We start from the raw sequence: 27,303 nt of genomic DNA on the forward strand, positions 1-27,303 counted from the left end.
GTGCAAGGGATGTGAGATGTGTCTCCCCTGGGGCACCTCCTGCCAGGGCGGGGTAAGGAAATGCAGCACGCCAGGTGGCATCCATGGGTGCCCAGAGAAGGTAGGACTCTGGGACCAGGGGTGTTCACCCTCCATGTCCCGGTATCCCATCCCCCAGCGCAGGACGGCCGCAATCCCCAGGGCCATACAGTGCTGTTGATGTAGAAGGCGTTCTCTGTGTTGCCCGATGTTATGTCGAAGGTCAGGAGCGCGTTGGGTCCCTTGTCTGCATCGCGGGCAAGGATGCGGGTGACGAAGCTGGATACGGGGGTGTTCTCACTGAGGGTGAGGTTCATCGGGAGGTTGAGGAGCACAGGGTCATTGTCATTGATGTCCAGCACACGGATGCCCACCATCATCTGCCAAGGAGAGAACCGATGTGGGGATATGGCACCTATTTCCATCCCTCCCAACCTTACTTTGCCCACTCCCTGGGCAAGAGCTGGGCTTCTCCACTTAGCCCACCATGGTCTGGGGGAGGAAACCCCCAGGGCCAAGAGGAAGGAGTAGGAGGAGAGGAGAGGAGAGGAGAGCGAAGGCAGAGGAGAGCCCAAGGAAGGAGCTGGGGACTGAAGACAGCACCCCACAACCCTCTCCCACTGCCCCAGGGGACTCACTGTAGAGCTGAGGGGGGGAACCCCCCGGTCCCGGGCAGCGATAGTGAGATTGTAGAAGGGGATGTTCTCGCGGTCCAGCTCCGCATCCTTCCGTACTCGCAGCTCCCCTTCCACCGGGGAGATGACAAACTCCCCTGCCAGAGACAGTGGGGCCCTGGCTCGTGCCATGCTGCTGCCAACAGCCTGGCTCCCCAGGGTGACAGGCACCATGGTGGGCTTGGGGACAGCAGCCCCAGTGCCCCATTATGGCAGCTGTGAGCAGCTGGGGCCTGTCCCCAGGGCCAATGCACCCCCAGGTACCGGCAGGCGCAGGGGATGTGGGCTGAATGGCCAAATAAGAGGCATTCGCACTCCTTGGTTTGGCCTTTTTGGAGGTGCCAACAGCCCTCCAAGCACTTGCCTGTTCCCCACGATGACCAGAGCATGGGTCCCCCAGAGCCAAGGGGCTGCACCCCAGTTGTTCTGCACAAGCTTTGCAGAGGGTCTGCAAAAGCTCTGGAGATGGGACGGGGCTCTGCCTTCCAGATACCCTGGGCTAAGGTCACTACCCATTTACAGGGGGACAGCTGCACATGCCCACGACCAGGGATGCCCATGGCTTCTCCGGGGTGCTGGTGGGGCTGGAGCTACATCTTCATCATGGGCTGCAGAGCAATTCGGTCCCCACACGCCTTGCAAACCCCATGGGGGTGAGGGGACGGGGCTGTGCTCTTGCAGCTCTAGGTTTCTCTCTGCCATCTGATTTTTTTGCCACTGTTGTTCAGCAGATTTTCCCCCTTCCTTGCACAAGCGCTGGCCACGAACAGGTTAAGTTTCCTGTTGCTCAAAACAGGATTTCCTGGTGTCGAAAGGCTGAATTCGCAGAAGCACCCAGCGGGGAGGATGGCTTTTCTGACACGCTTCCTCCTCCGCTCCCACACCAGCTACTGCAAGCTGGGCTCCTCCATCAAGGAGAAGGAGCTAGAAGAAGAGGTGACACCCCTAGGTCCCCGCTTACCGAGGGGGTCCCCAGCGACGATGCTGTACTCCACTTGCCCGCTGGGTCCCGAGTCGTCGTCGTGTGCCAGGAAGGTCCAGACGCGTGGGCCGGGCTGTCCTTCCGTGACGTCAAAGGGACCCTCGTAGGGCCGAGGGAAGGTGGGACAGTTGTCGTTGATGTCGTTGAGGTTCACCAGCACCTGTGGTCAGGAGGAGAGGGTGGAAGAAAGTGAGAGGAGAGGGACGGAACGGGGGGACCAGCCTGCTGGCCATGAGAAGCCATGGATGGGTGACACTGCAAAATGCTTCCCGTACTTCTGGCTTTGCTGGGATCACCAAACATCCAGCTGACAATTCAGAAACTCAGACTCAGTTATTCCTGATCTTGCCCGTCCTACAGTGACACCATGAAACTCCAGCCACAAACAGGTGGGGCCCTTTTCAACCTTCAGGCCGTGCACTGTGATGGAGAAGGCAAGGCAAAAGCCAAATGTTCTCCACATTCACGTCCTGAAACCCAGGTTGGATAGACAGAAACCAAGGACATGGATTTGACCATCAAAGCTATGAGTTCAAAGAGGCGCGATCTCCACAGCCAGCTGCACACTTGCTCCCCAAGGTCTTCACTCCTAATGCTGAGTAAACTGTACAAAATTTGCAGCTTGTGTCCTTATTTCAACCCAAACCAGCACCAACACTGCTGGCACATTTCCCTTCTTAACATTCCTTTGTATGACACGCTTGGCTGGCTAGAAATCAGTCCTACAGATCTCCAGAGGGGAAAGCATCAACATTTTTAGGACAGAGTAGACCATGGGGCTGCTAGCGAAGCTGGGGATCCAATACGCTTGCATCTTGCTTTTCAACTGAGTCATGCTACACAGAAGACATTTATATACAGGTCTATACCAAACAATATTGCAAAGAGGGTTAACCCCTTGCTAGGCTTCGGGGAACTTGCACAGTGGAGAAACCCGACCTGAGGAGGAGAGTCTCCAGTGGGTAATAAGAGGCTGAGCTTTGGTGGTACTGATGGTTATGAGAAAGATGCTGCAAATTGTTGTGACCTCTTGGGCTAAAGGACAGTAAAACCCATCAGAATGGCATTCGTTACTGGCTAAATCTGATCTTTACAGAAGAGCCTGCCTGAAAGTCTGCTCTGTTTCCTAGCAGTAGAGAAAACAAACACTGGCATGCCTTATCAGCATGATGGATTTCCCATCACTTGGGATCTTAAATAATCACTAAATCTCCTCCTAAAAGCAACGTTTTCCTACGGTGCTGGCACGAACTCCCTGGGCCATGGAGGGAGGGTGCTTCCTACCCCTTCCAGCTTCGGTGCTTGTGGCTGAAGGGCTTTCCAAGTTCATGTCTGCTTGGGCCAAGAGCAGGGAGATCTTTGCCTTCACCAGCTGCTGCTGCCTTGCCCAGGTCTCCAGGTTTCTGTCGCTGAAGGCGTCTCCAACAGTATCGGATGCACACATCTGCCCAAGCTGCCAGGCTTGCAGGGACAGATTTTACCCACAGAAATCTCTCCCCTTCAGTTTCTCTATTTTCCTTTGCATACAAGAACTTATCTCCTCTGGGGGACCAGCAAATGCTTGGCTCGATATCTGGGTGAGGCACAATGGCCTACGATAAGAAGCCAAGGCAGAATATCTAAACAATCCCTCTCACCTGCAGACCCCAACATAATTCCAGACATGGAGAATGTCTGCCATACATCCCATCAAATTTTGGTTTAGGCCACAGAAACAGCCAGTGTATTAAATTCCTGCAAAAAAAATTGCTTTGCAGCTGCTAGTCTGCCCTCCCCACACTTTGAGCCGTGCACTGATTTCAGGTCACCATGGTCCAGGAGAAACGGAAGAGCTATAGAGAGAAGCAACCAAAAAATGGCTAGGGGTTTTAAATAGCCTCCATGCAGTTACTGAAAAAGGAGTTTTAAAAGGAGATAAATAATAAGAGAAGATAAAGATGAAGCAGAAATTAATGCTCTAGCAATGCTTCACTACCTACTGCCCCTTCAGGCAAGAAGAACCAAGAAGACATCTGAAGAAAACCTAGTGCTACTTAAAAGCAATTCCAGGAACTCCTTCTGTCTGTGTCTTTATGGAATCAAATAATTGGGCTAATTAACCCACGAGCATCCGTTACCCACCTCCCTGTTTTGCAACCCCCATGACAGCAACTTGACAAATTGACCACAGCTGGGAAAAGTGATTGGTGACCCCTGGGAAGGAGATGTGAAAACTGCTCACACAAGGGGGAACTTCTCGACCCTGAAGAGGCTGCGGTGTCGCAACCCCGCCAGCAGCTCCCTACCGTGGCGGTTGACGTCAGCCGGCGTGACACGATGGGGCACTGGTCGGTGGCGGTGACAATCAAGGTGTAGCGCCCATGGCTGATCTCATAGTCCAGCTCCTTCACGGTGCGGATCTGCCCCTGTAAGGCGAGGGGAGAGCAGCCAGGAGTCAGGGGAGCGTGATGGTGACACGGCGGGGATTGGTCCGGCATCCTTACTGACCGTGGCACTGTCGATGTGGAAGGTACCCAAGATGTTGCCTTCAGTGATGTCGTATGCAACCGTGCTGTTGGGTCCTTCGTCCCAGTCCAGGGCCTGCACAGTGACCAAGGTGGCATTGAGTGTGGCGGGACCTTCGTCAAGGGTCACTTCATAGAGCTGCTGCTGGAAGGCGGGAGTGTTGTCGTTCTCATCCAGGATGGTGACATATACTGTGGTGGTGGCCTGTGGGACATGGGGACATTGTGTTAAGCACCATGGAAGGACTGGCTCTGTAACCTCTGGAGCTGGCTGGGGAAGGCTGGACTCGTCAAGGTCAATGATCAATGTGGGCTCAATCCTGTCAAGAGACTCAAACAGGATGCAGGGCTCAAAATGGAATGAGCCATGGCTGCAGATGCATCTCCAGGTAACAGTGGGGTACAGAGATTGAATCACACTCTTGTTCCCAAGCTAAGCACGGCTCTGGGTTGCCTTTCCTCTTCACCCATTTTTTACCATTGCTGATGACAACAGGCAGCAGCCCCTGGCCGAGGAAAAGCCAGAGGTTGAAGCCCATCATGCTTTGCTCACTTTGACATTGAGGACACCTTGGTTGTTCCTACCAAGGGTGGCAACGTGGTTGGATGGAAGGTACCTGGAGATGATTCTGCCATGGCTCAGGAGAAGAAAAATGAGCATCTCAGACACCTGGTCTCTCTACCCTCAGGTCCCATTGTCCACTTGCTAACCCCAATTTCACCATTGGTCAGGCTCAGCTTGTCCTCACCCTCTTCCAGTTATATCTGACCCCGTACAGCCACTTACTGAAGGATGTCTTCTGGTTGTGTCACCAAGGGGGCACATCTGGGGCTGGGGAGGTGACAAGAGCATGCCACCTTGCCTAAGAGCTCAGCTCAGAGGTGGGGTCTTGGGATAGATAAACCATTTTTTGGAGTCCCTGGGCTTTGTGCCCACACATTCCCCAGCAACAGATTTCCTCCTGCCAGCCAAGGGTTACATTTTTTACGAGAGCATCACAGGCATGTTTGCTGTAAAAACCACAAAACCACAGGGTAATTAGTGACTTTTCTATTACGCTGCACGCTCCAAACTCAGAGCAGGTTAGCAGCAAAGTTTCCTGTGGCTTGCAAACCTCCACCTGTCTCCGGGCTCCACTTTCCAGGGAACAGACATGTGCCTGCCCTGTTAGAAATGAGGTGGCTGGAGAGTTCATCGTTGTCTTTTGAATTCTAAGTGAAGCTCCAGGATTTACGTGAGCCCAGGGTGCTGCTTTGGTATTTGAGGGCAAAGTAAGGACCCCTCTGAGCAAACAGGCTGCACGAGGGGGACGATCCTCTACCCTTTTTTGGTTGGGAAGCTCTGTTCCCTTCCCTGAGCTGTCTCTGCTTTGAGTTACCCTTCCCTGTAACTGCCTCCTGTTCACCCCAGGGGGGCTTCTGCCTGTTTAATCCTCATGAACATGGGAAAAACTATAATCACAAACAAAGTGCACAAATCAAACAAGCTGGAGATTGGCCACAGGGGATCAGCCCCAACCAGAAAAGGGATGGGGACCAGCACCAGCATGTTCCCTAGCACAGCAAGCATCCCCTCAGCTACCCCAAACCGGCACGCAGGGGGACCAACTTGCTCCAAGCTACCTCCTGCGGTGTTATAAGGGAAAAAAGAGGGCAGATGCACCTGCTGCTGCCCAAAAGGGTGGGGACCCACGCAGTGTGCCCATTTGGGGTGCTGCCGCTACCCCCAGCCGCCTGCAGCTCCCTGCCCCAGCTCACCTCCTGGGGGTGCTCGCAGTTCTCTCCATCGCCACCTGCAACATCTCAATGAAATTTCCTGTGTCTGCAAGCCCGGCTGCTGCTGCGGGGCTGCTCAGAGTGCGCGGCCAGCTCCGGAGAGGCCAGCACCCGCGGCCGCCCCAGCTACCATGGAGGTGACGTCCCCCCGGCCCAGGCTGCTGCTGGCCACGCTCTGCCTGCTCGCGTCCCACGGTAAGCTCCAGCTCGCTTTCCTCTCCTGCCACTTGAAGAAACTCCCCTCGCTTGGGGCACCGCGTTTGCTCCGCCAGGGCTGTGCCTCAGCAGGAGGAATTCGGGTTATTTGTGGGGTTATTTACGTTCTCACCCTGTGATTTCAGAGCAGGGAGGACCAAACCAGTGTTTCACATGGCGCTGGCTGTGTTGAGGGACAGGGGCCACAGGGGAGCTGCTGTTTTAAAACTCTGCGTTTGGGTTTTCCTTCTTTCTCCTTTGCTTCGGTCTGATGTGTGTGGAAAGAAAGCAATACTCCCTGTCACTGCCGGTCCCCTGACAGGGATCCCGAGCTGCAAAAGCCACCCTGTTCCTGCATGGCACTTTGTCCCAGCACTGCAGAGGTCCCCGGCCATGCCGTGGTGAAAGAAGCCTTCCATCAACCCTGGGGGAGCAGAGAGAGGCAGCTGGTGTGCGCAGGGCTCGAGTGCCCTCTCTAAAGATGTTCCGCTCCACCGTCATTGCTGGGATGTGCCAGGCAGCTTCTCTGAGTGGGCAGCTGGGGCAGGACTGTCGAGTTGCCTTTTCCTTCTCCTTCCAGCTTCCGTGCATTGGAAGCTTGCCGGTGGCTCCTCAGCACCGTGGGGGATGCTCTGGGGGAGGTTCCCAGGGCTGGAAGCTCTCCGGTGGCTCCTCAGCACAGTGGGGAATGCTCTGGGGGGGTTCCCAGGGATGGAAGCTCTCCGGTGGCTCCTCAGCACAGTGGGGGATGCTCTGGGGGGGGTTCCCAGGGCTGGAAGCTCTCCGGTGGCTCCTCAGCACAGTGGGGGATGCTCTGGGGGGGGTTCCCAGGGCTGGAAGCTCTCCGGTGGCTCCTCAGCACCATGGGGGGATGCTCTAGGAGGGCGATGCCTCACGCCTGACTCCACACCAGCCCTGGCAGGCAGTGGTTCCGTATCAGGGCTCTGGGGACAGGCAGGCAAATGGGTGGTGGCAATTAAAGCCACAGCTCATCAACGGATGAAGGGTCAGAGAACGAAGCTGGGAAGGACTGCAGTCCCTCCCTGCCCCCCACAGGTGGGGGATGAGCATCCTCTCATGCTTGGCGTCTCCTCTGTTCTGGGACAGCAAAGTGACTCCCTCTAGGACCAATTCTGGCACATTCCCAGGAAGAAACGATGCCCTGTTCCAATGGGACAGGGAGTCCGTTCCCCTTTCTCATCTGGGACAGCCAGGCTGGCACAGATTGAAGTGTCCTCTCCTTCTCACTCGAGCCTTTTGACAGCAGGGAGCGATTCCCAGCATCTCCATGAGGCTTTGGATTATTTCATTTATACATCTGGGGTGCCGGGACTAAACATCAGGCCTTGCGCAACGCAACAAACTTGGATACCAATGTTCAATGTGAGCCCGGTGCCAGAGGAACTGAGCTTTGTGCCTGCCGAAACTTTCTGAACTCCCAGCTAATTTTAGCTGGGCTTGATGGAGAAGTACAGCCCTTGGAGACAGCCAGCTCCTCTGTGGTTTGGAGATGCTGGCAGCGAGGTGGATGGGGAAGCGGCTCCTCTACACCCAAGGGACAGCAGCTGAGCTGGGCTTTCCAAAATCGCATCCCAAGTGCAAACCTGGCATTGTGAGCCTGTCCCCCAGCCAGGGCTGTGCTGGATGAGGAGCGAGGCAGGACCCTCTGGTGGATGCAGCAGCTCCAGGCTGTTGTCCCCATGGCCCAGGTCACGGTTACCCAGGCAGCAGCTGAAAAGCCATTTGGCTCCTCAGAGTATGGGAGCCGAGGGCCATTAATGTGGGTGTCTGGCACCTTCAGTAAGCTTTTTTCTCCCCTTTTTGTTTCCTGCTGTAAGTATTTGTGCCAAGGTAAGGGTGTCCCCGCACATCTCACCCAGCTGATAACTCTGAAGCATAATGACAACACAGTGACGATGGGGTTTGTGGCGCTTTCATGTGAGGCTGTTACAAACGCTCCCAGAAGAAGGATGGAAGTCGGGTTCCTCGCTCCGGCAGCCCCTCCTCTGCGGTGGCTGAGCCGCTCCAAAGGCTGCAGCCCTCCCACCCAGGTTTCCCTGGGGTGGAAAGAGGTGACGTGATGTGCAAATCACAGCAGTGTAAACCAAATCCCTGCCTGCCAGAGTGGGGACCAGAGTTGGGAGAAGAAGCCAGGAGAAGCTTTTGCTCACCAACACAGAACTCAGCACGAAACCCTGCTTCACTTGAGCTGTTGGTCGGCAAAGCAACGCAGACTTGAGTGGTTTTTGCAATTCGTTTTCTCTGAAAGGAGAGCTCCCCGGTTGCAAGCTTGGCAGCGGCGCCAGCACTGGGGATGTACTAGGGCTGTGCCGGCTCTGCGCCGCACCAGTGCAGCACTGCGGGTCAGAGGCGACGTTACCAAGGTGCCAAAGAGCAAGAGGGATGCTTTTGGCACCTGCTTGAGACCTCCTTCGCCTTTACCAGATGGTGACAAGATGACAGCTCTTGGCTTGGACCTGAATGGGTCCAGCACCGCGCCCCGGCTCTCAGCTGGAGCTGTGTGGAGCCGAGCGTCTGGCTTCATTTTGGCATTTGCCAATGGCACTGACATCAAAGGGAACGGTCTGAGCAGGATGGGATGGAGCCAAACCTGGAGTCTGGAAACCCGCAGCGCCCGGGGGAGATTAAGATCCATGAGCTTCAGTGTAAAGACACCAAAAGATGTTTCCTCCATGCACCAGCTGGCACCTAGCGCAGCTTTAAAGCTTCCTTAGCCCTTGGGGAGGCACCAACAACCTCCCTGGTGCTGCTATGGGGCACGCTGTGCCTCACCAGCTCTCCTCCTGACTGTTTGCTCCTCTACTCATGAGCTTTTGGAAGCCTTCCCCCTCTCAGGAGAAAGAAGGGAAGTTGGTAATGCTGAAGCCTTCGCACACATGGTAACCCCCCCCTCCCCGCTGCCAAAAGCGTGGGCTGTGCTGACTTTCCATCCAGACGGTTCTCATTAAGCCCCGGGGGTGGAAGCTGGATGGTTTAGTAAGTCCCGGCTTTGCAAACTGCGTGAGGATGAGCAGGACGGCCCCTGTTTGAGTGATGGTGGGGGTGGGAAACAAAGACTCCTGCAGATACTTTTGCAAGGTGTTGGAAGTGTGACTTCCTCCAATACAGCCCTGGCTTCCCTTCCCCGGGCTCCCAGGGGACCATCCATGTGAATGGGGCACTTCCCGCTGCAGCAGGTATTGAGAAACACATCTGAGGTGCCTTTTGTGCTTGGAGAGCTGGCAAGGAGCTGGGGGACCCGCTCTGCTGTGTGCCGAAAGCCAGCCCACCCGGCCGAGCATCCCGGCCCCAGCAGCACTTGAGGATGAGGAGCAAGCGGGGCTTGAAAACAAGCCCAAACGTGGCAGCGTGAAGCTCATACCAGGCAAACCTCTGCCCCAGAGTGATCTAAAACCCAAAAATAACCCTGAGAGGTGGAGCACACAGAGCACGTTTTCACTTTCGGTCTCTGGAGCGGAGCCGGTGCTGGGGTGGTGTCACAGTGACCCTGCCCGCAGGAGGACAGTGCCCAGTGGTGGGGCACCCCTCGCTCGGCGGGATGGCTTTCGGGGAGGCACAGCACACCCTGCCACCGATTGACACCCTCTCGATATAGCAAGTGAAAAACCTCAAAGTGAAACAGCAGTGGAGCTAATGGCACAACAGGATGTTACCAAAATACAATAACATCTTGTCCTTGTACCACCTTCTCTGTTGTAAACCAGCACCGGGTACCTCATTTGCTCAATAACTTCAAGAAAATGAAGCCAAAATCTGCTTTTTTCTTTAGTTTTGGAGGTGGTATTTGCACTTCTGCAAACAAAAAGCCCCAGTGGGGCCAGAGCACCAGACTCGCCCATATTTGCTCTTTTCTCTCCCCTCAGGCGCAGCTCCCTTTGCCCAGCAGTACCCTCTGCCGGTGTGCTGGGATGGGACCGGTAACTCCACCATACGCTCCTCTGCTTCCCTCCATCTCCGCCCTGTGCCTCTGTCAGGCCTCCCACTGTGCCTTTTGCAGCTGGCAGGGATTGCTTTCTGAAAACTGTTTTCATTTTCAAGCAGCTCCTCACACTCAGCGTTGGCCAATTCCTCCTCCTCCTCCCCCTGGGCTGAAAAACAAGCAGGGTGGGACCCGCTCCCCGCCTGATCTCAGGGGGCACAGACTCCTCCTAGATATTTGCTTTCCCCCCCCCGCTTTCTGTTCTTTCTGCCCGCTCAGCAGCACTTGTATTTCGCCATTTGCAAGCCATACGCAGCTTTGCAGAAGTCCGGTGTTCCATGAGCTGGGGCAGAACCCCACTCCCCCGCCCTGGCCAAACTCTGGCATCCCTGCTGCTGTTAAAAGCTGATGCTCAGCCCTATGTAAAGCATACCTCTCCTCCAGGGCTTATTTCCAGGGTGAAATTGAGCTCCCAGCCTGGCTGGGATGTTGCTGCGGAGCAAGTGAAGGGCTCATACCGTGCTTCCCATTTCCTCTTGGGATATGGGGAGCTCAGGGGCTTTTCTTGCCCTAAAGGCAAAGGATTTTATACCTCTGTTTCCCTCCGATTGCCACCCCTGAGCCACCCCTCTGCCACCATCCGTGGTGGGGTTTGCAGGGCTTGTTTGGGGAGGGATCCCCGTTTTGCTATGAAAAGCCCGGGGATGTAGGGTTTGACTCGGTCGCCTTTTCCCGGCAGGAGGGCCATCAGCTTTCCTGATCACTACGCCGTACTCGCTTTGCGTCTGCCCCGAGGGCCAGAATGTCACCCTGACCTGCCGCATCAGCGGCCCCCTCACCGACCGCCACAACCTGCTCTACAAATCCTGGTACTTCAGCAGCAACGGCGACCAGAGCTGCTCTGACAAGAAGCACATCCGCAATGTCACCAACAAGGAGCTGCACCACGACCTGGGCCGGCACCACGAGCCACCGGGCAACGACACCCAAAAATCCCCCCTGGCGGGGCAAACCAGCCATCATGGAGTGGAGTTTGTCCCCGACCACCATGGCGCTTTTCACATCGTGGTGATGAACCTGACGCTGCAGGACAGCGGGAATTACTGCTGCTATGCCATCGAGGCCAGGCGGGAGCACAGCAGGATCCACACCTTGCAAGTTGTTCACGGCGTCGTGGAGCTGCAGATTCAGCAAGGTGAGGGGGGAAAGGGGAGCCCCCGCCTCTCCCCTACCCATGCTGAGGTGCACCAGGGATGCTGGGGTGCCGCTTTGGGGCTGGGGAGGCAGGGTAGGCTGATGTTGACAGCCCAAGCTGTGTTGCAAGAGTGAAAGCACAGCAGATGTTGAAGGTTTGAATTAAGGACAGAGAGCAATGGAACATTAAAAATAAAGAATCAAGAGGCTGGAATGCAATAAAATCCGAGTTACATAGTTTCACTGATCTTCCTCAACCTTTTTCTGGAGGAGAGGAAAACAAACCTCAACATAAAAGGAGCTGTCTGGCAGGCGAGCCTCAGCAAGGACTGGGGAAGGCATCTCCTGCCCTTGATTTGCAGCGTTAGGATAGATGCTTTCTCTTTTAGATTGAAGAAAAGGGCCTGTGTGAGCAGGGATGGCCCCGCTGCTGCGGGGGGAACGGGGCAGCATGGCAAGAATCTCAATGTACACTTCCCAGAACTCAACTCTTGCTTTTGGGATGCTCTGGGCTGATTTTCTCAGTGCTGGTGAGCAAAGGCAAGTGCAGCTGGCAGGAGTGGGGGCTCCGTGGTACCTCAATGGCTCCCCTGACATCCAACATGCTTTTATCTTCTCCACAGGCAAAGGAGGCCTTCAAAACTGCACGTTTCACACTGCCACCAGCAAAGGTAAGGGAAAAAAGAGCTGTGTTTCCCCCAAAAAACTCGATCAGGGGTTGAGCAGCCACTGCCACAAGGAGATGGGAAGGAACAGAAAAGCAAAGAGTCACAGGAACTTCTTGCAACATGCTGCCACCATCCCGAGCCCATGTCACCTCGGCTACATGGGCAGATTTTGCTAAAACTGGTTTGCAACACGGTTGGGGTTCAGCCCAGCCGCAGGAAACTGTGCCCTCCTCCCCATGGGCAGTGCTCAAAACCTCAGGCCCAAATGCTGGACACAAAAGAAAAGGGGAAAAAATTCTGTCCCCAAACCACAGACACTGGTGCAAGAGGCGGCTCCCCCAGGTGGATGTGCTGGAGAGGAGGGCTTGAGCTGAACCTGCCCATGATTTAGGCAGCCCTTGACCTGTCACAGGCTATCCCACATGGACCTTGGTGGCCACAGCCATGCCCTCAGGCTGCCTGTCTTATGGGGAGCCTTTCTGCTGCCTTCAAAGGCTTTATCAGGGCCCTTGCTTCTTCCCTCATGTCTAGAAGACTAAAGAAAGACCTTGAGGCATCCTCCAGCAATAAAGGACTTTGGACAAAGTCCTAAACTGATGCCTCAGGGCTTATCTCCTCAGCCAGCAATGCTAGGAAAGCCAATCCTGCTAGGAGCGGACCACCCGTGTGTGAGGGAGCCAGATTGCATCAGCCGTGGGGCAACACCCGTGCTGCCCTACGGTTCTGCTACAGCTTGAGGAAACTGCCCTCTTGTGTTGCAGATATCACGGCTGCTGCACTGGCGACGGGCGCGTGCATCGTGGGCATCCTCTGCCTGCCCCTCATCCTGCTCCTGATTTACAAGCAGAGACAAGCCGTCAGCAGCAGACGTACGTACCGAGCGCATCTCCCAGGCTGCATCACCATGGTGGTGTGGGCTGACGTGTGTCCCACTGGGGCGAGGGCATTTGGCTGCCCTGGGTCCCATGGCCACTATGTCAGGTGGCCCAAAGGCAGGTCCCCCTTCTTGCTTTCAAACAACCGCTTACATGCCTATGGCAACGGGACTGCAACAAGCCACATCTCCCTCCACTGCTCCAGGCAGTGCTGAGGTGCAGGCAGCTGCCAGTTCCTGCCTGCCCTCAGCTGCCCGTGATTTCAGTAATTAAGCAGAAAGGGGCACCACCTTAACGAGCAGAGCCATTGCACCAGGCCTGGGGCAAGCCGGGGGCCCTGTGGTTTCTCTCTGTGTGTGGCTCTGAGCAAAACCTTTGGAGAAGTGGTTTCTGCAGCAGCCACTGGCATGATGCCAGCCACAAGAACGGGAACCGTGCTTTTGACATTGTCCCCAGCCGAAAAGACTAGATGCCTGCCTTCATGCATCCATTTTGCCGTAGCTGGGGTGTAGCTCCCCATCCTGTGCCACAAAGCATCACCTGGATGTTATTTAACCCAAGGGGGAAGGCAAAACCCAGAAGGATTTGTTTCTGGGGTGTCTCAGACCAGTTTAGCTGCAGGTTGTTTCCACTGGGAGCTTTCCATCAGCATGATCTGGGCCAAAACTTGTGCACCTTGACTCGGTATGCTCACCCTGCAGCCATCCAACGCACCCGAGTAACATGGGCTGTGGGATCTGCCACGGCAAAGGGAAATAAATGACAGGGTGCTGCCCAAACGCAGGGGTAGCCAGATGCTGGGGTGGCATTTTGCAGAGCCCTGGGAGGGTGTCACAGGTGGGTGGTGGGTGCACCTGGGCACGAGCAGGGCCGGGCTGCAGCCCCGGTGCCACGGCTGCACTTCACCTTGCCCTGCGCTGGCAGAAGCGCCTGTTCATGCAGAGGAAGAGGAGGAATTGGATGTGGTTGAGACACCAGAAAACAGTGCTGGCAGCGGGTTTGGGTTTGATTCTGGTCTTCACGTGCTGTCACTCACATCAACCACTTTGTCTTTGGCAGGTGCCCATGAGCTCGTCAGGATGGAGAGGTGAGGACACCCACGTGCTTCCAGCTCCCCACAACCTCCTTGCATGCCCTCTGCCCACCTCTCAGTCCCTGCAAGGGTTCTGTCCTCTCCTCCCCTCCCTGCGAAGCCGGCATGGATGCTCAGCCCAGCAGAGCAAAGGGGATGCCGGTCGCACCCCTGCCTGGAGTCCTTTCCCTTTCCCGGCAGCCGCTGTTTCTGTTCCCTCTCTCCGAGTGGGAAGTGGCTCCTTTCTTTTTGCCTGTGCTAAAGGCACACATCTCCCTGTAGCCCCATGGTGCCTTTTGGCTATGTTTTCACCCCCATGCCAGGCTCTCCACTTGCTCTCAGCCACCACCTGAACCCCCTCCCTGCCCTGCTTGGCTCTTCCCAGCGCTCAGCCAAAACCCTGGGGATAAAAACAGCTCCTAAAGTAAAAATCCGACCCCCCACCTCTGTGCAAGCCTCCACCCCTCACACCCTCCTCTCCCCTTCCACAGCAGCGCCCAGGGCATCGAAAACCCTGTTTTCGAGGCGGTCCCCTCAGCGAGCGCGGAGCCGCGGCCCCGGCCCCAGCTGTCCTACATGGCCAGCCGGCAGCCCTCCGAGTCTGGCCGGCACCTCCTCTCCGAGCCTGGCACCCCCCTGTCCCCCCCTGGCCCCGGGGACTGCTTCTTCCCAACGCTGGGTGAGTGACGGGACATGCCGAGACCCCCTGGGTACCACGGTGGGAGGGGTGGGAAGGAACGGGGCGGCTGGGGGGTGACCGGGAAAATAGGGGTTAAATATCAGCTGCAAACTTGGAGTTATGTGAGACATTGAGTCCCAGGGCCTTGCAGATGGGAAAGACCCGAAGCATCTGTTTTCTGTGCAAAAGCTGCTTCCCTGAAGCCCATCCCCAGAGCTGCAGGCTGGACTAACACCTCTGCTCTGCCCTTTCCCAGATCCTGTTCCCGACTCGCCAAATTCCTTGAAAGACTAAAGACGTTGGAGGAAATCACATCCCCCAGGTGCAGCCAGGAGAGGCCACGCTCACCTGGGACCCCCGGGAAGGGTGGCACGGTCATGGGCAGCAAAACCTCACAAAACAACACTGAACACAGAGTCCTGCCCTCACCTCCTGCCCTGGAGCTGCACGGGAACCTCTCTTGTCCGGATTTTGGTTTTACTACCTGTTTCTATGGAGAAGAGCATGGCTTTGTCCTGCTTGCGTTTTACGGACTAGCTGAAAACTGGAGATGCAGGGGAGGAAAGACGACCTGCACCTGCAAATCTCCCCCAGGATTTAACTTATTGCCAGGGGTTCAAGCTCTGCAATGTCAACCTGCTTCTGCATCTTTGACAGAACATCCTCTCTGGGAGCGGATGGAAAAGTACTTTATATCCACTGCGAGACAAAACAGGGTCACTGGCCAACCTTGTACTACCTTTTTCTTTGCAAAACAGGAAGGGGAGAGGCTCCCTGCCACTGCCGGAGCCCTCCTTCCTCACCAGCCTTCTCAGATGGCCACGGACTTGAGAGGCTGCCTCATTTTCAGCTGGATACACATTGGGGCGAGCCTTATTTCTGCTCTAATTTTGTCCTTGGCTTGGGATCAGGGGAATTTATCTTTCTGTTCATTTCATTATCAGTGCTGATTAAAAGAAAAAAAGGATGTTTATGGGTTTTGTTTGGTTTTGCTTGTGGTTTTTTTTTGTAATGCTGTAAGTTAGGAAGTTCATCTGGAGCGTGTTGGAGGATGTTCCCGTGATGTGGCCGAGAGCCCCCGTGGAGGCGCGGGAGCAGCAGGCACTGGGAAACGTGCCAGCTGGCTTCCCCCAATCCTCCTGGGCCAGCACAGCCAGAGCGGCTGTCCCCAAGGCCATCGCCTTCAGCCACGCCAGGGGACCCTAAGGACACAGGTGCCCTCGGAGCATCCTCTGTCCAAATGCAGCATCTGGCATCGCTCATCTGAAAGAGGCCGTGGGTCAGGTTCCAGCATGACTCAGCCTGCAGCAAGGAGACAAAGCCTTGTGGTAGATGCTGTTACTCAAAGGGTGTGTTTTGTTCTTGTCTCTTCTGCTTTTGTTGTAAAACGTGGGGAAAAAAACTTTGCCACCAGACAAACATAAATATTACTCATACCAAAACAACGTCACACCTGAGCAATAGCCGTCCCAGGCACTGTGCTCGGGCAGAGCATCCCCGGCTGCACAACGCATTTTCATGCTACGTGGCTTGAGGAAACAGCGTTTGCCTCTGCAATGGGCTGGCCCCACGGCAGAGGTTGATTAATGTGGTGTTGGCTTCAGCAAGAGCAACTTCAAGACAGTCTGACCGCAGGCAGAGGGATGAAAGAGAAGCCAGCACTGATGTTCCCACCACAGACGTAACTTCCTGAGTACGGGACTTGTGCTTTATAGCCGCCCATGGCTCGGCCCTTTCCCATCGCCCAGAACCTCCTGCGCTTCCCTCCCCCTGTCCCAGCAGCTGCAGCCGGAAAGGCACATGTGGGATTTGCCTGCCCGTGCTCCTAACCGCTTGGAAACCCTCTCTGAGTCCCTCTGCGTTTCTCTTCTGACAACACACAAAAGCATTGCTGGAAACAGTTTTCTCTGCGTGCTGCAGGAATCTCGTTTCTTTCGGGATACCCCGTGCCATAGGCTGTGGGGCTCCTTGTGCCAGTGGAGCGGACCGTACGGTGCTGCACCTTCGGGCAGGATGCTCGTGGTGAAGTTGACCCAGTGAGATGCTCATACTCGCACGGACCTTGCTGGGTCCTATCAGCTCTACAAACACCTGGCTTGGGAACGCAAGTCAAGTTGGCACCCCGCTGCTAATTTTATTCCGCTGCATCAGCACTCGGGGCTTCGCTCCCGGGGAGAGCGTGGAGCCGCTTCACCTGAACTCTTGTTTCTGAGCGGGCGGATGGGAACAGAAACTACGGAGGCTGCAGCAGCTTTGTCCGGGGGCGGCTGTGAGATTGATATCGAGGTGGTGAGGAGCGGTTTTGCCCACTGGCGCTCAGGGCTGTGGGTGCCAGGAGGAGCCCTGCTCCGGTGCATGGGGGTCCCTTGGGCAGGCATCCTTCCTTCTGTTGTGGGAAGCATCCCAAATGCTCCAGAGCAGGGTCAGCCCTCAGGGCTTGCACCAGGGCCAGACAGAGCCCTGGTGACTCCTGCAGTTTCCATGTAAGAAGAGGAAGAGTCTCCATTTGCAGCTCACCAGCTTGTGAAGGTTTTCTTTCCTTTTATCATCAGCATTTCACCCTTTTGCCCTTGCATTTCCAGGTCCCCAGGGGACAACCAGTCACCTGTTGTGTCACACATCACCAATGGGACTCCCAAGTCCTCTCCCAGATGTGTCTCCTCTGCCTCCCCCATACCCAGGAGGCCAAATCTCAAAGCACACGGAGGGATGCACTAATGGCAGACAATAAATCCCTGTTTGTGCATCATTGCATCAGCCTAGATTTGCTTGTGAAACCCAAGTTTCTAGTAGGTGACAAACTCCTGACAGACATCATTTCATCACCCAGGCACAATGCCAGCAGCCACCGAATGACACGTGGGACAGCCTTTCACAAGACCTAAGCGTCCTCAAGCTCCGAAAAGGGCTGAAACTCTCCTCTCCGCTCAGGAATTGGGTCATTGGATGCTTTGTTTTGCTTTGGCATGGCGGGATCTTGGTCATCACTGCTGGCATAACTCACACCAGTGACATGGTACAGAAACCCTGGGGACAAGCGATGCTGCTGGGACTCTGCTCTGGCAGCATGAAGCGATCAGCTGTGTCACTTGTCCTCTCCAGCAATGGGAAGGAAGAGGGCATTGCCATGGAAATAGGATTTACCAGCTGGGCACATGGCATTCCTTCCTTACCAGTACCTCATCAGCGATGCTCCCAGGGTGCTGGGGCAATAGGGATGGGGTGCCTTCTCTCATTTTGGGGGAAGATCCTCACCTAAATTTAAGCCGCAGCGGCAGAATCACTTAAGAAAAGGATGATGATGCACAAGCAAGGGTGTGAACCATGCCAGGAAGGAGGAGCTGAGAGTGCAAAGCCTGAAGTGAGGGTTGCAACCCACACTTTGCACTGCTGGTTGCAACCTGTTTCCTTAAAATGTAGAGCAAGGCTTTGCAGCGAGAGCTGTGCTGGGAGATCAGAGAGATGGTAAGAGATAGCAGGATGAGGTGGGGGAGAGGAAGGATGGCAGGGTGTCGCGCAGGGTGTCACATCTCCCCAGCTCACGGTTTGGGCTCTTTGTGCACGCAGGCGCTCGCTCGCTCCCCCTCAGAGCAGCGGCGTTAGGACAGACTCGGCTGGTAGCTCCAAATCAAGGCGGCCACCTCCCCAGACCAAAGGCTGATGGATGGGATCTTGTATCAGCCTTCAAACACAAGCTCAGACCCTGTTCATTGCGGACAGAGTATACTGGACAGCAGCAGTGCGACCAATGAGCCACCCACATCTCACACAGCGGGGACTGCAATGGCTGTAGCAATAATTAGTGGAGCTCATCGCACGTGCATGCACCAGAGCAGACACATGGTCCACAGTGAGCTGAACGGTGAGCTGAGCGGTTCAGCTGCTGCTCCAGCCACCCCCTGCCCTGCGATGGGACAGAGCAACCTCTCAGGATCTTTCCGACTCGGAGTGCAAGGGCAGGATGGCTCCTGCAGCCTGTTGGGATGCTCTTGATATTTTTGGGAGAGAAACAGTTCAACGCTTCTGCTAAAACCCCTTCAGAGCAGAGGCTGTGAGAGGGAGAGCATCGTGCATGAACAACTAGAAGAGGGCATCCCGCAGGAGCAAGCACTGGGGAAGGTTCTGATTCATACCAGCAAATCTGGACCCAGAGACATCACCCAAATGGCTGGGCCACCAAAACATGGCTTCCCGTGCCTGTTGCCCCCTTTCCCACTTGACATGTCCATGCTAAGCTTGGTCCTGCAGCTCTACCCAGCCCCATCCTTCCCATGAAAAGCACATTTCTGTGGCTCACCGACAAGGAGGGGTTGCCCTCGTCCTCGACGGTGACCACCAGGCTGTAGAAGCTCTGCCGCTCGCGGTCGGGCGGGGAGGGCCGGGTGGCGATCTCGCCGGTGACGCGGTCCATGCGGAAGGTCAGGTCCTCGTTCCCGCGGGTGATGTAGTAGGAGAGGACGCTGTTGAGGCCGACGTCCCGGTCGGTGGCACGTACCTGGACTACTGCCGTGCCGCCACCGACGTTCTGCAGGGTGAGACAGTGGGGTCAGCGGCAGATACACACAACGTGGAACACAGGCACCCCATAACATAGAAACTACATAACAAATAACATTAATAATGTCATTCTAATGTAGAGTTGTGGCTTTTTGTTGGTTTGTTTTGTTTTTCCAGGCTGTCCCTCATCAGCCCCTGAATGCCATTTTTGCCATGCTTATTGCAAACCGTGTTTCATCAATGTATCTTTGTTCAAAAAGCGACTCGAGGCTACTTGCCCTGCCGCTGGTAGCTCAGAACCAGACACAGGATTGGCAACGGAAGGCTCTGCCCTTTGTTCAAGTGCTCCCATCTTTGTTTTTGTTTGAATCTCCGAAATTAAATGTGTTTTCTCCATTAGCTCTTTGAAGGAAATGGAATAAAGCTAACAGGTGACATTTGCTGTTAGGCTGCCAAAGCCAGCTCCCGCTGCACGCCAAAATTGCACCTTTTTTCCTTATGTTAAAGCATCTCCCATTTGTTGCAATGGACCAGTTTGATTCCCTGCCACAGAAATCTGTGCATTAGGTCCTTTCTAGGCTGCACAGCCTGAAAGAGCGTGTAAACCAGTGTGTGCGCAAAGGTGAACGCTGTGTAATGGCCTTAGAGCGCGGCTAATTATTTTTGGATAGTCCCATTACGGGGGAAATCAAAACAGAAATTCTGTTCTTCAACCAGCTCTGAACATGTATTAAATAGATAAGAAAATCCTAACAGGGCAATAACTTTAATGCAAAGCCATTAATCTCGAGCAGCACTTCCTCGCAGCTAAGTGTCACTGGCTATTACTCATATTTCATTTTTCATCGTCAAATTGAGAACCTCTTGGTCCAGGAATTAAACCGTCAGGAAATAAGTTGTCTTTTCTCACGCTTGATTGTGTTTTATTGCTTAATTATCCAGCTCTTGCCGAGCTGCTTCCTGAAAGCAATTCCTATTCTGCCTCACGCCGCCTCTTGTGTCACTTTGGTGGCATTTCCACGGATGTGTAGCCACTTCTCCTTCCTGCTGGTCCCTGCAGCCTCATGGGCTTAAGTTGCCTGCAGAGCTCTCTCTTAGCTCCAAAATAGGAGGCCGTCACAGATGAGGGCTTGCAAGGGGCCACCAACCCTTAAATGACCCAATGTGAGGTTTGCAAGGGGCCACCAACCCTTAAATGACCCAAGGTGAAGTTTGCAAGGGGCCACCAACCCTTAAATGACCCAGTGTGAGGTTTGCAAGGTGCCAACAACCCTTAAATGACCCAATGTGAGGTTTGCAAGGTGTCACCAATCCTTAAATGACCCAATGTGAGGTTTGCAAGGTGTCACCAACACTTAAATGACCCAAGACGAGGTTTGCAAGGTGTCACCAACCCTTAAATGACCCAAGATGAGGTCTGCAAGGGCCTACTAACCTTTAAATGACCCGAGATGAGGTTTGCGAGGGGCTATCAACCCTTAAACCATCCAAGGAGGATTGTCCTCACCTCCCTTGTGCTCAGACCTCATCTTGGGTGGAGGGAAGGACAGGAGCAGTGCTGGGTGCTCACCTCACTCACGCTCACGTTGTAGCCGAAGGGGCTGTCGATGACGGGGGGGTTGTCATTGACGTCGAGGACGTTCACCCGCAGGATGTGCTCCTTCCTCCGGGGAGGTACACCGCCATCCGCGGCTTGGATCTGTGCGTTGGGGGATGGATTTGTCAAAAAATGCTATTTTTAAGCTCACAGTACCAGAAGAACGTCCTTGATGCTCAAACTAGAAGCCGCCCAAGGAGGTAAGAGGGGTGCTTACCCATAAGGTATAGTGATCCAGTCGCTCCCGGTCCAGTGGCCGTGCCACAAACACCTCTCCGTAGGTGTTGTTGGTGGTACGGATCTCAAAAACCCGGCCAATGTTCCCTGACGTCAGTGAGAAAGTCACCTGGAAACAGAAAAGGGCAGGCAAGGGGATACTGTGAGGAGAAAGGAGAGAAAGGAGATCCCACAGTAACAAACCCAACATCACCTTGGGCAGTCTCTGAGCATTTTAAAATGTCCCATGTGTTGAGGTCCAGGGGTGCGTTGGCTCATTGCAGCCGCCCCAAGGCAAACGCCCACGGGGCAATCCTGCTATCACTCACAGCTTTCCTATGGCGCTAGCAATGGCTGGCATCGCACACACAACCACACCACCACACTAACACCCCCGAAACTGACGCCATCGACAACCGTTTGCTCCTGTAAGGGTGTAGGGGAGGGGAAGGGGCTGAGAAGATGCTGACGGAGGCACTTCTGTCTTTGTGCAACACCACCACAGCCCAGCAAGCAGCTGCTGCCCCCACCTCCCTACCTGCCCGTTGCTGCCCGCGTCCGGGTCGCGGGCCAGGACCAGGGCCACCCGCTTGCCGACCGCGCTGTCCTCCGCCACACTGACCGAGGAGTCGGAGGTGATGTCGAACTGGGGGCTGTTGTCGTTCTCGTCCAGGACTGTGATGGTGACCTGCAGGCATGGCATGGGGCTCAGGCAGGAGCCGTCCCCCTGCCTGGCGTCAACAGCCATGCTGTCAGCTCTAGTACTCTCTCAACCCTTTGCACCCCATCGAGGTGCCAACAGCCGGAGTGTCATCCAGCCCATGTGGGAATGGGTGTAGGTGTGTGAGCCCGGGAGCTGAAGCTCCAACCCTGTTTGCAGAGGAGGAGGATAGATGCTGAGAGGCTGGAGAAAGAATAGAACCAGTGATTTCACCCATGCTCACCACACCAGAGCTTGGGCAGGCTTTGCTTTAAAGCTAAATGGACACAAAGAAGTTGGAGCTGCCTGTATTTAACTAAATGAGGGCAAACTGCTCCCTGAGCTCCCTCTTGGGAAAAGGCACATGGGCAGGTGAGAGACCAGGCAGAAGATGCTCAGAAAAGCTCCCCGACACAGCGTGGGGGTGACTGGGGGCCGGGCTACCTCGGCCACAATTAGCCAGAGGAAATGCTCTCATCACGTTTGTAATCAAAGAGCTGCAACGCTCCACAGAAGCGAGAGAGGAAGAGCCTTTTTGCTCCCGGGGCTCTATTTATGGGTGTCCCCATCCCCAGGTGCGGCCAGGCTGAACGTGAAAACATCCCAGAGGAAGCCAGGGAGCAAGTTGGTGATTTGGTTATTGTTGCTGCTGAATTAAAAACAGAATGGGAGGAGCAGGGAGAGCCCATTCAGCTGCTGGGCTGGATCCGGCAGCTGCTATCCCAAGTGCCAGAGTAGGGCGTTGGGATTTCTGCTGGCTGGCAACACATCCCGAAACGTGTCGCAGATGGAGTTGGACACCTCTGTCCTGGTCCTTCCCGGCAGCTCGATGTGGAATTCAGGCCAGCTGCTGGCCCCGAGGTGATGCCAGCGTGGCGGACAACGCTTACCTTCTGTTGGGGGAAAGCAGAGGGAGGGAAACAGAGAAAACAAGGAACCAAGAATTAGTGGGGCATGAAGAGGTGTGGGCACACACGAGGGGCAGTGGGCTACCCTCTGGCAGCGTCAGGGGCTGTGGGTAGCCCCCCGTGCTGATTCGGAGGCTCCTATGTTGGTGCATCCCTTTGTTTTTGCTAGATAAGCTTGGGGATTTCCCGCTTGCCCTGGCAGAGGCTCAGCCCAGAGAGGCACGGCCACCAGCACCCCTTGGTGGGGACCGGCAGCACTTGCATCCTCTCTGCCTTTGTCATCCAGTGTCTTCTTTAAGGGCAACAGACGCAACCAAGACTCGAGAGTGCTCGAAACACAGATGGTTGCCCATTGCTGAGAGGCAGCCTCTGGTTTCAAACCCCACCTGGGGCTTCGCTTCTCCAGCTGGCCCAAACCTGCACAGTCTGGGTGGTGCAGCCGAGGTGCCCCTGCCTGTGGGATAGGGACCAGCCTACCCCACACCCGCTGTGAGAGATGCAAATCACCCCCCTGCTCGGCTGCCTCTGAAACTGCCAAATATAACCCTCCTAAACACAAACCATAGTGAAGTGTTTCAAATTTAGCTTGGTAAGTGACCTGCAAACTTTACAGTTTCAGGTGTTATTCTTTTTTTCCTTTTGTTCTGAGAAATCCCACCCTGAGACACACAGAAGCTAAAAAGCTGTGCTTATGCAAGTGCAGGGTTTCCCCCAAATCAGGCTTTCCAGACGCCAGTGGCTGGAACAGATAGGACAATTAGGACATTGCTGTCCCACGCCAGAGGAAGAGGAAGGTGACCTGAGGTCATCCTGTGCAAAGGGTGGTTGGGAAGTGGGCAGAAGGTACTCACCACCGTCGAGTCAATCTTGGGTCCTCCATCGTCAGCCACCACCGTCAAGGTGTAGAAATCTCCCTTCTCTCGATCCACCTGGCCTTTGACTGTGATCACACCCTGCCAAGGATGAACAACACTTGTGTTTGGCCACCAACATCAAAGTCCATAGTGGACAACCAAGGCAGGAGTGACCATGCTGTGGCTACTTACAGTGATCCCATTGATCTTGAAGAGAGAGAGCGCCTGGGCGTTGGTGTTGGGGTCAAACTTGTAGGTGATCTGGTTGAGGTTGTCGATGGAGCGGGCCTGGACTCGGAGCACCTCGGAGCCCAAGGGGATGTTCTCCATGATCACAGCCTCGTAGCTGCTGTTGGAGAACTGCACAGCCTCGTCCAGCTCGTTCAGCAGGCTGACATACACGCTGCAGAAGCCCTGGTTGTTGGGGGGTGCTTGGTCTGTGGCAGAGACGTTCATCAGGTAGCTGGTTTTGGTCTCGTAGTCCAGGTACTCGATTGTTGTGATGAGGCCCGTGCTTTCATCGATCTCAAACTTCCCCTCGGCTCCTGACAGGATTTTGTAGCTCACCAGACCTCCGTTCCCTGGGACAGGAGCAGGAACCACGGTGCTGGTTGGATCAAGCGTCCCAAAGAGGCAGGTCCCACCAGTGCGGACCCCAGCCAAGGAGCAGAGCCCATCCCGCGTGGGGATTTCAGCCCAGCCAAGCCAGGATCCGTGCAATGGCTGATTTCAACACTTTCCCTCCAAACTTGGTATTTCTGTGAGCTCACCCCCGGCTTCCTACCTGTGTCTCGATCGGTGGCCCGGACCACCGCTACCGAAGTGCCTATCCCTGCCGTCTCCCGCAGTCCCAGGCGGTTGTACTGCCGCTGGGTGAACACCGGCACCTCGTCATTGACATCTTCCACGTAGACAATCACCTGCAAAAGTCCCCAGAGAAACCACAGCTGACCCAGACAGGTTTGTGAACCCTCGCTGGCCATTTACGCTTGTGAGGGGAAATCCATCCTTCACAGCACTCATCTGCTCCACCGGAGAAATGATATCTCCACTACCAATACCACTGGATGGAGGGCGAACACGCGCAATTTAACATCATAAACAAGGTCCACGGTTGGAGCGACTCAGTCCTTCCCTGGCCAGAGGGGGGTTATAGTCTATTAATTCCTCAGTGCTTTGGGATGCTCTGTTGGAAACCACGCACTTAGAGACCCTGCAATGCAGAAACGCTCATAGCTTGGTGGGAAATTCCTGCTCCAAGTTCAGCAGGTCAAGCTGCATTTTCTCCCCTTTCCCCAGGGAACAGCCTTTCTCCTCCCGGTTTTCTGCTTGTTGCTGGTGCTGCGGGCATGTTGCCCTCAGGCAGAGCCCACCGTGAACTCAACGCGTCTAAAAATAGGTGGAACAAAAGGGCTGGGTTTGTGGGAACCGTGGGAAGCTGGTGTATCACTGCTAAAGGTTACTGCCACTAGGGCCTGGCTTATTCACGAATCAATGCCTGCCCAGGAGACGCGGTTTCCAACAGGCTGAGGCTCAGCTCTCCCTCCCGCAGCAGAACCGCATCTCGCCAGGTGAGCGGGACTCCCCATGACAGTGATTGCCGCACCGCTTATCAGCTTCATCGCACCGAAACGTCACAGGAAAAAATTAACCCCCCCACCACCAGCAAAAAAAACCCCAACAAGCTTTTCTCCACCCACGGGCTGCCCGTGAAGACTGTCTGTCAGCATTTCCACGCCAGATCTCTCAGGCTTGCTGCATGGGCTGGAAATGCCAGCGCTCTGATGGAGCATCCTGAATGTTTTGCAATTAAATCCTCTGGTGCCCAGCCCTGCTGCCCGCCCCTCGGGCACTGCCAGGTCCTTACCCTCACGGAGCTCCTCATGGGTCCCTGCTCTGTGTTGTACGCCTCCACCTCCAGGACGTGAGAGGAGTTTTGCTCCCTGTCCAGGTGCCGCACGCCTCGCATCACCAGCCCCGTGCTGGGATTGATGCGAAAGTGGTTGTGCTCGTTTCCTGGTGGGGGGAAAAGTGAGATGGATGCTGCCCATCACTGCTGCATCTGTCCTGGCGACACACCGAGCCCTCCCTGGGGGCAGATATTGAGCAAAACCTAAGTCCCCATCACCTTCAGCTCAACAGGGTTTGGCTATTGGTTTGACACTGTCTAGGTGTCCACCTACAAACCATCCCCTGGCAATAAGCCCTAATGCTGAGGTTTTGCTCGGGGAGATGTTTCTGTGGGCTGCAAAGTGCAAAAGGATGGAGAGTGTGAGGAGGTTGTGTGTGCGGCTGGCCAGACCCTGCCCCAAATGCACCAATGTACCCAGGGGCACCTGGACTTACCCTTGATGATCCTGTACCACACTCTCCCGTTAACGCCTTCATCTGCGTCTGTGGCTTTCACCTTCACGAGAAAAGAAGAGGAGTTAGGGTGAAGAGCAGAGATTTCCAGGCTGTGGCAATTCCTTCTGCCCTGCCTGAGGCTGGACATCCTGCTCCTCCACCTGAACCGGGCAGCTTACCTACTGCAAAGCAAAAGGAATTCCCCTCCCCTTGCTGCTGGACAGGTGGGGAGCCCTTGTCTGCCAGGTTAGCCAAGGGTGGCCTCGGGGACTGAGGTCTGTGCCATGAAACTCGCGGGTCAGGGTGCCGGTGGATGTGCCTTCATCGGTCCTGCATGCCAACGCTTGTCCTGCTAGAGAGGCCACCAGGGATGGAGCCCTTCGTGTGCACAGAGCTGGCCCGAGCTGCTCCTGGGCACCCAGCCCATGGCGTTGGGGTGCATCACAAGCCATGTTAAAGGAATGGCCCACGGCTTGGCTGGCACTGGACCCTGCACCTGGGTCTATTGGCTCTGAGAGCTGTTTGTATTTACCCTTTCACTGCAAGCTATTGCCAACTCACCCAAGCAGCAGCATATACAAAAAATACCAAAAGAAACGTTATTACAACCAGCCCGGGGCATGCTGGTGGTCTGGACACTGGCCTGAGTCCTTGCAAGACCCCGAGCAGGGGGGAGCACCCCTCAGCTGTGACGCACGGCACGGTCCGTGAACGTACTGAATAAACCATGTGCCTGGGAAACCCAAGTCACGGGTCCCCTCTGGTGTCACCGATCAACACTGCAGTGCTTTCCCTGCAAACTGGCCCGGGCAGCTGGAAGTGGGACCTGGCGAGGGGCGGCGTGGGGCCGGGGGCATCTCCTCCAGCTGGCACTTAGCTGCCGCATCTCCCCCCTGCAGAAACCGTGTCGCACAAAGCATCCAGACTGCGGCGGCAGCACTGGTTACGTGCGAATCGCCAGGGTGAAAATAAGGGGAATGCCTTACCCTTCATTCTCTGCCTGCTTCCTCCAGCAAAGCATCTTCTGCCTGCAAATATCACCTAGTGGTTTCCTTTTCCCAGGCAGGGAGAAGTGTGCACTCAGATGTGCACTGCAAAGAGGAGGGGTTGCTGCAAAGGACATGCGGCCAGTGGGAATAGCAAGGCTCAGCTTTAAAGCCCTGGGCTGGCTTTAACCCTCAGCCCCACACAACGTTTGCAGGAGGCAGAGATGCTCTTCCAAAGTGCAGTTTTGAAATGCCTTGCACTGCTCTTGCTCCCTTCCACCAAATAAGCCCACATCAGCAGAAATCTTAGAGAATGCTGACCCCGTGCTTGCAAACTATCTGGATTTCCCAGTCATGCGCCACACACACTGTTTTTCTCTGTCCCAGACCAGCTCACTTCTTATTTATGGCTGAACGCAAGCCTGTGCCTTTGTGTTTCACCATGGACCCAACGCTTTCTTCTCCCAGCTCTCCCCATGAATGCTGCCTCTGCGCCCACACCAGCTCTTCCACCCCAGGGCTCCCCAAGGCAATTTCTGGGCAGGAGCCAGGCCATCTCCTCTCCCAGGTGATGGATGAACGCAGCAGGCAAACGCTGCCCAGGCAAAGTGCCTGCCTTGGC

The 27,303-nt window shown here is 55.3% G+C and overlaps 2 protein-coding genes across 5 annotated transcripts in view; one reads left to right on the plus strand and one right to left on the minus strand.

Moving 5' to 3' along the window:
* Positions 1-27,303, minus strand: part of CDH23 (cadherin related 23) — a 201,370-nt gene that overhangs the window by 14,817 nt on the left and 159,250 nt on the right. For 2 of the 4 annotated variants that reach the window (XM_065067985.1, XM_065067983.1), the window contains exons 1-9: positions 21,426-21,650; positions 20,889-21,017; positions 20,645-20,773; positions 18,875-19,102; positions 4,162-4,383; positions 3,960-4,079; positions 1,654-1,834; positions 657-790; positions 129-398 (exon numbers count right to left, since the gene is read on the minus strand). In XM_065067985.1, coding sequence (XP_064924057.1) covers positions 129-398; positions 657-790; positions 1,654-1,834; positions 3,960-4,079; positions 4,162-4,383; positions 18,875-19,102; positions 20,645-20,773; positions 20,889-21,017; positions 21,426-21,635 — 1,623 coding nt within the window. In that variant the 5' untranslated portion in view covers positions 21,636-21,650. Of the gene's footprint in view, positions 1-128; positions 399-656; positions 791-1,653; positions 1,835-3,959; positions 4,080-4,161; positions 4,384-18,874; positions 19,103-20,644; positions 20,774-20,888; positions 21,018-21,425; positions 21,651-22,477; positions 22,481-23,346; positions 23,449-23,541; positions 23,931-24,133; positions 24,270-25,216; positions 25,366-25,695; positions 25,757-27,303 lie in introns of those variants that run through there. The other 2 variants (XM_065067987.1, XM_065067984.1) reach the window with 2 other exon arrangements.
* VSIR (V-set immunoregulatory receptor) lies at positions 5,953-15,544 on the plus strand. Its single transcript, XM_065068032.1, has 7 exons — positions 5,953-6,149; positions 10,829-11,284; positions 11,907-11,954; positions 12,713-12,820; positions 13,886-13,913; positions 14,390-14,577; positions 14,834-15,544. The coding sequence occupies exons 1-7, from the start codon at positions 6,086-6,088 to the stop codon at positions 14,869-14,871; spliced, it is 930 nt and encodes a 309-aa protein (XP_064924104.1). The 5' UTR covers positions 5,953-6,085; the 3' UTR covers positions 14,872-15,544.

This window comes from Columba livia, chromosome 6 (genome assembly GCF_036013475.1).
Source record: "Columba livia isolate bColLiv1 breed racing homer chromosome 6, bColLiv1.pat.W.v2, whole genome shotgun sequence".
Lineage (NCBI taxonomy): Eukaryota > Metazoa > Chordata > Aves > Columbiformes > Columbidae > Columba > Columba livia.

Excerpts from the sequence above, each read along its gene's own strand:
- VSIR (XM_065068032.1), top strand. The coding sequence starts at position 6,086 with ATGGAGGTGACGTCCCCCCGGCCCAGGCTGCTGCTGGCCACGCTCTGC. Across the intron at positions 11,955-12,712 it reads TCACACTGCCACCAGCAAAG|ATATCACGGCTGCTGCACTG; the intron begins GTAAGGGAAAAA and ends CTTGTGTTGCAG. Across the intron at positions 14,578-14,833 it reads CTGCTTCTTCCCAACGCTGG|ATCCTGTTCCCGACTCGCCA; the intron begins GTGAGTGACGGG and ends GCCCTTTCCCAG.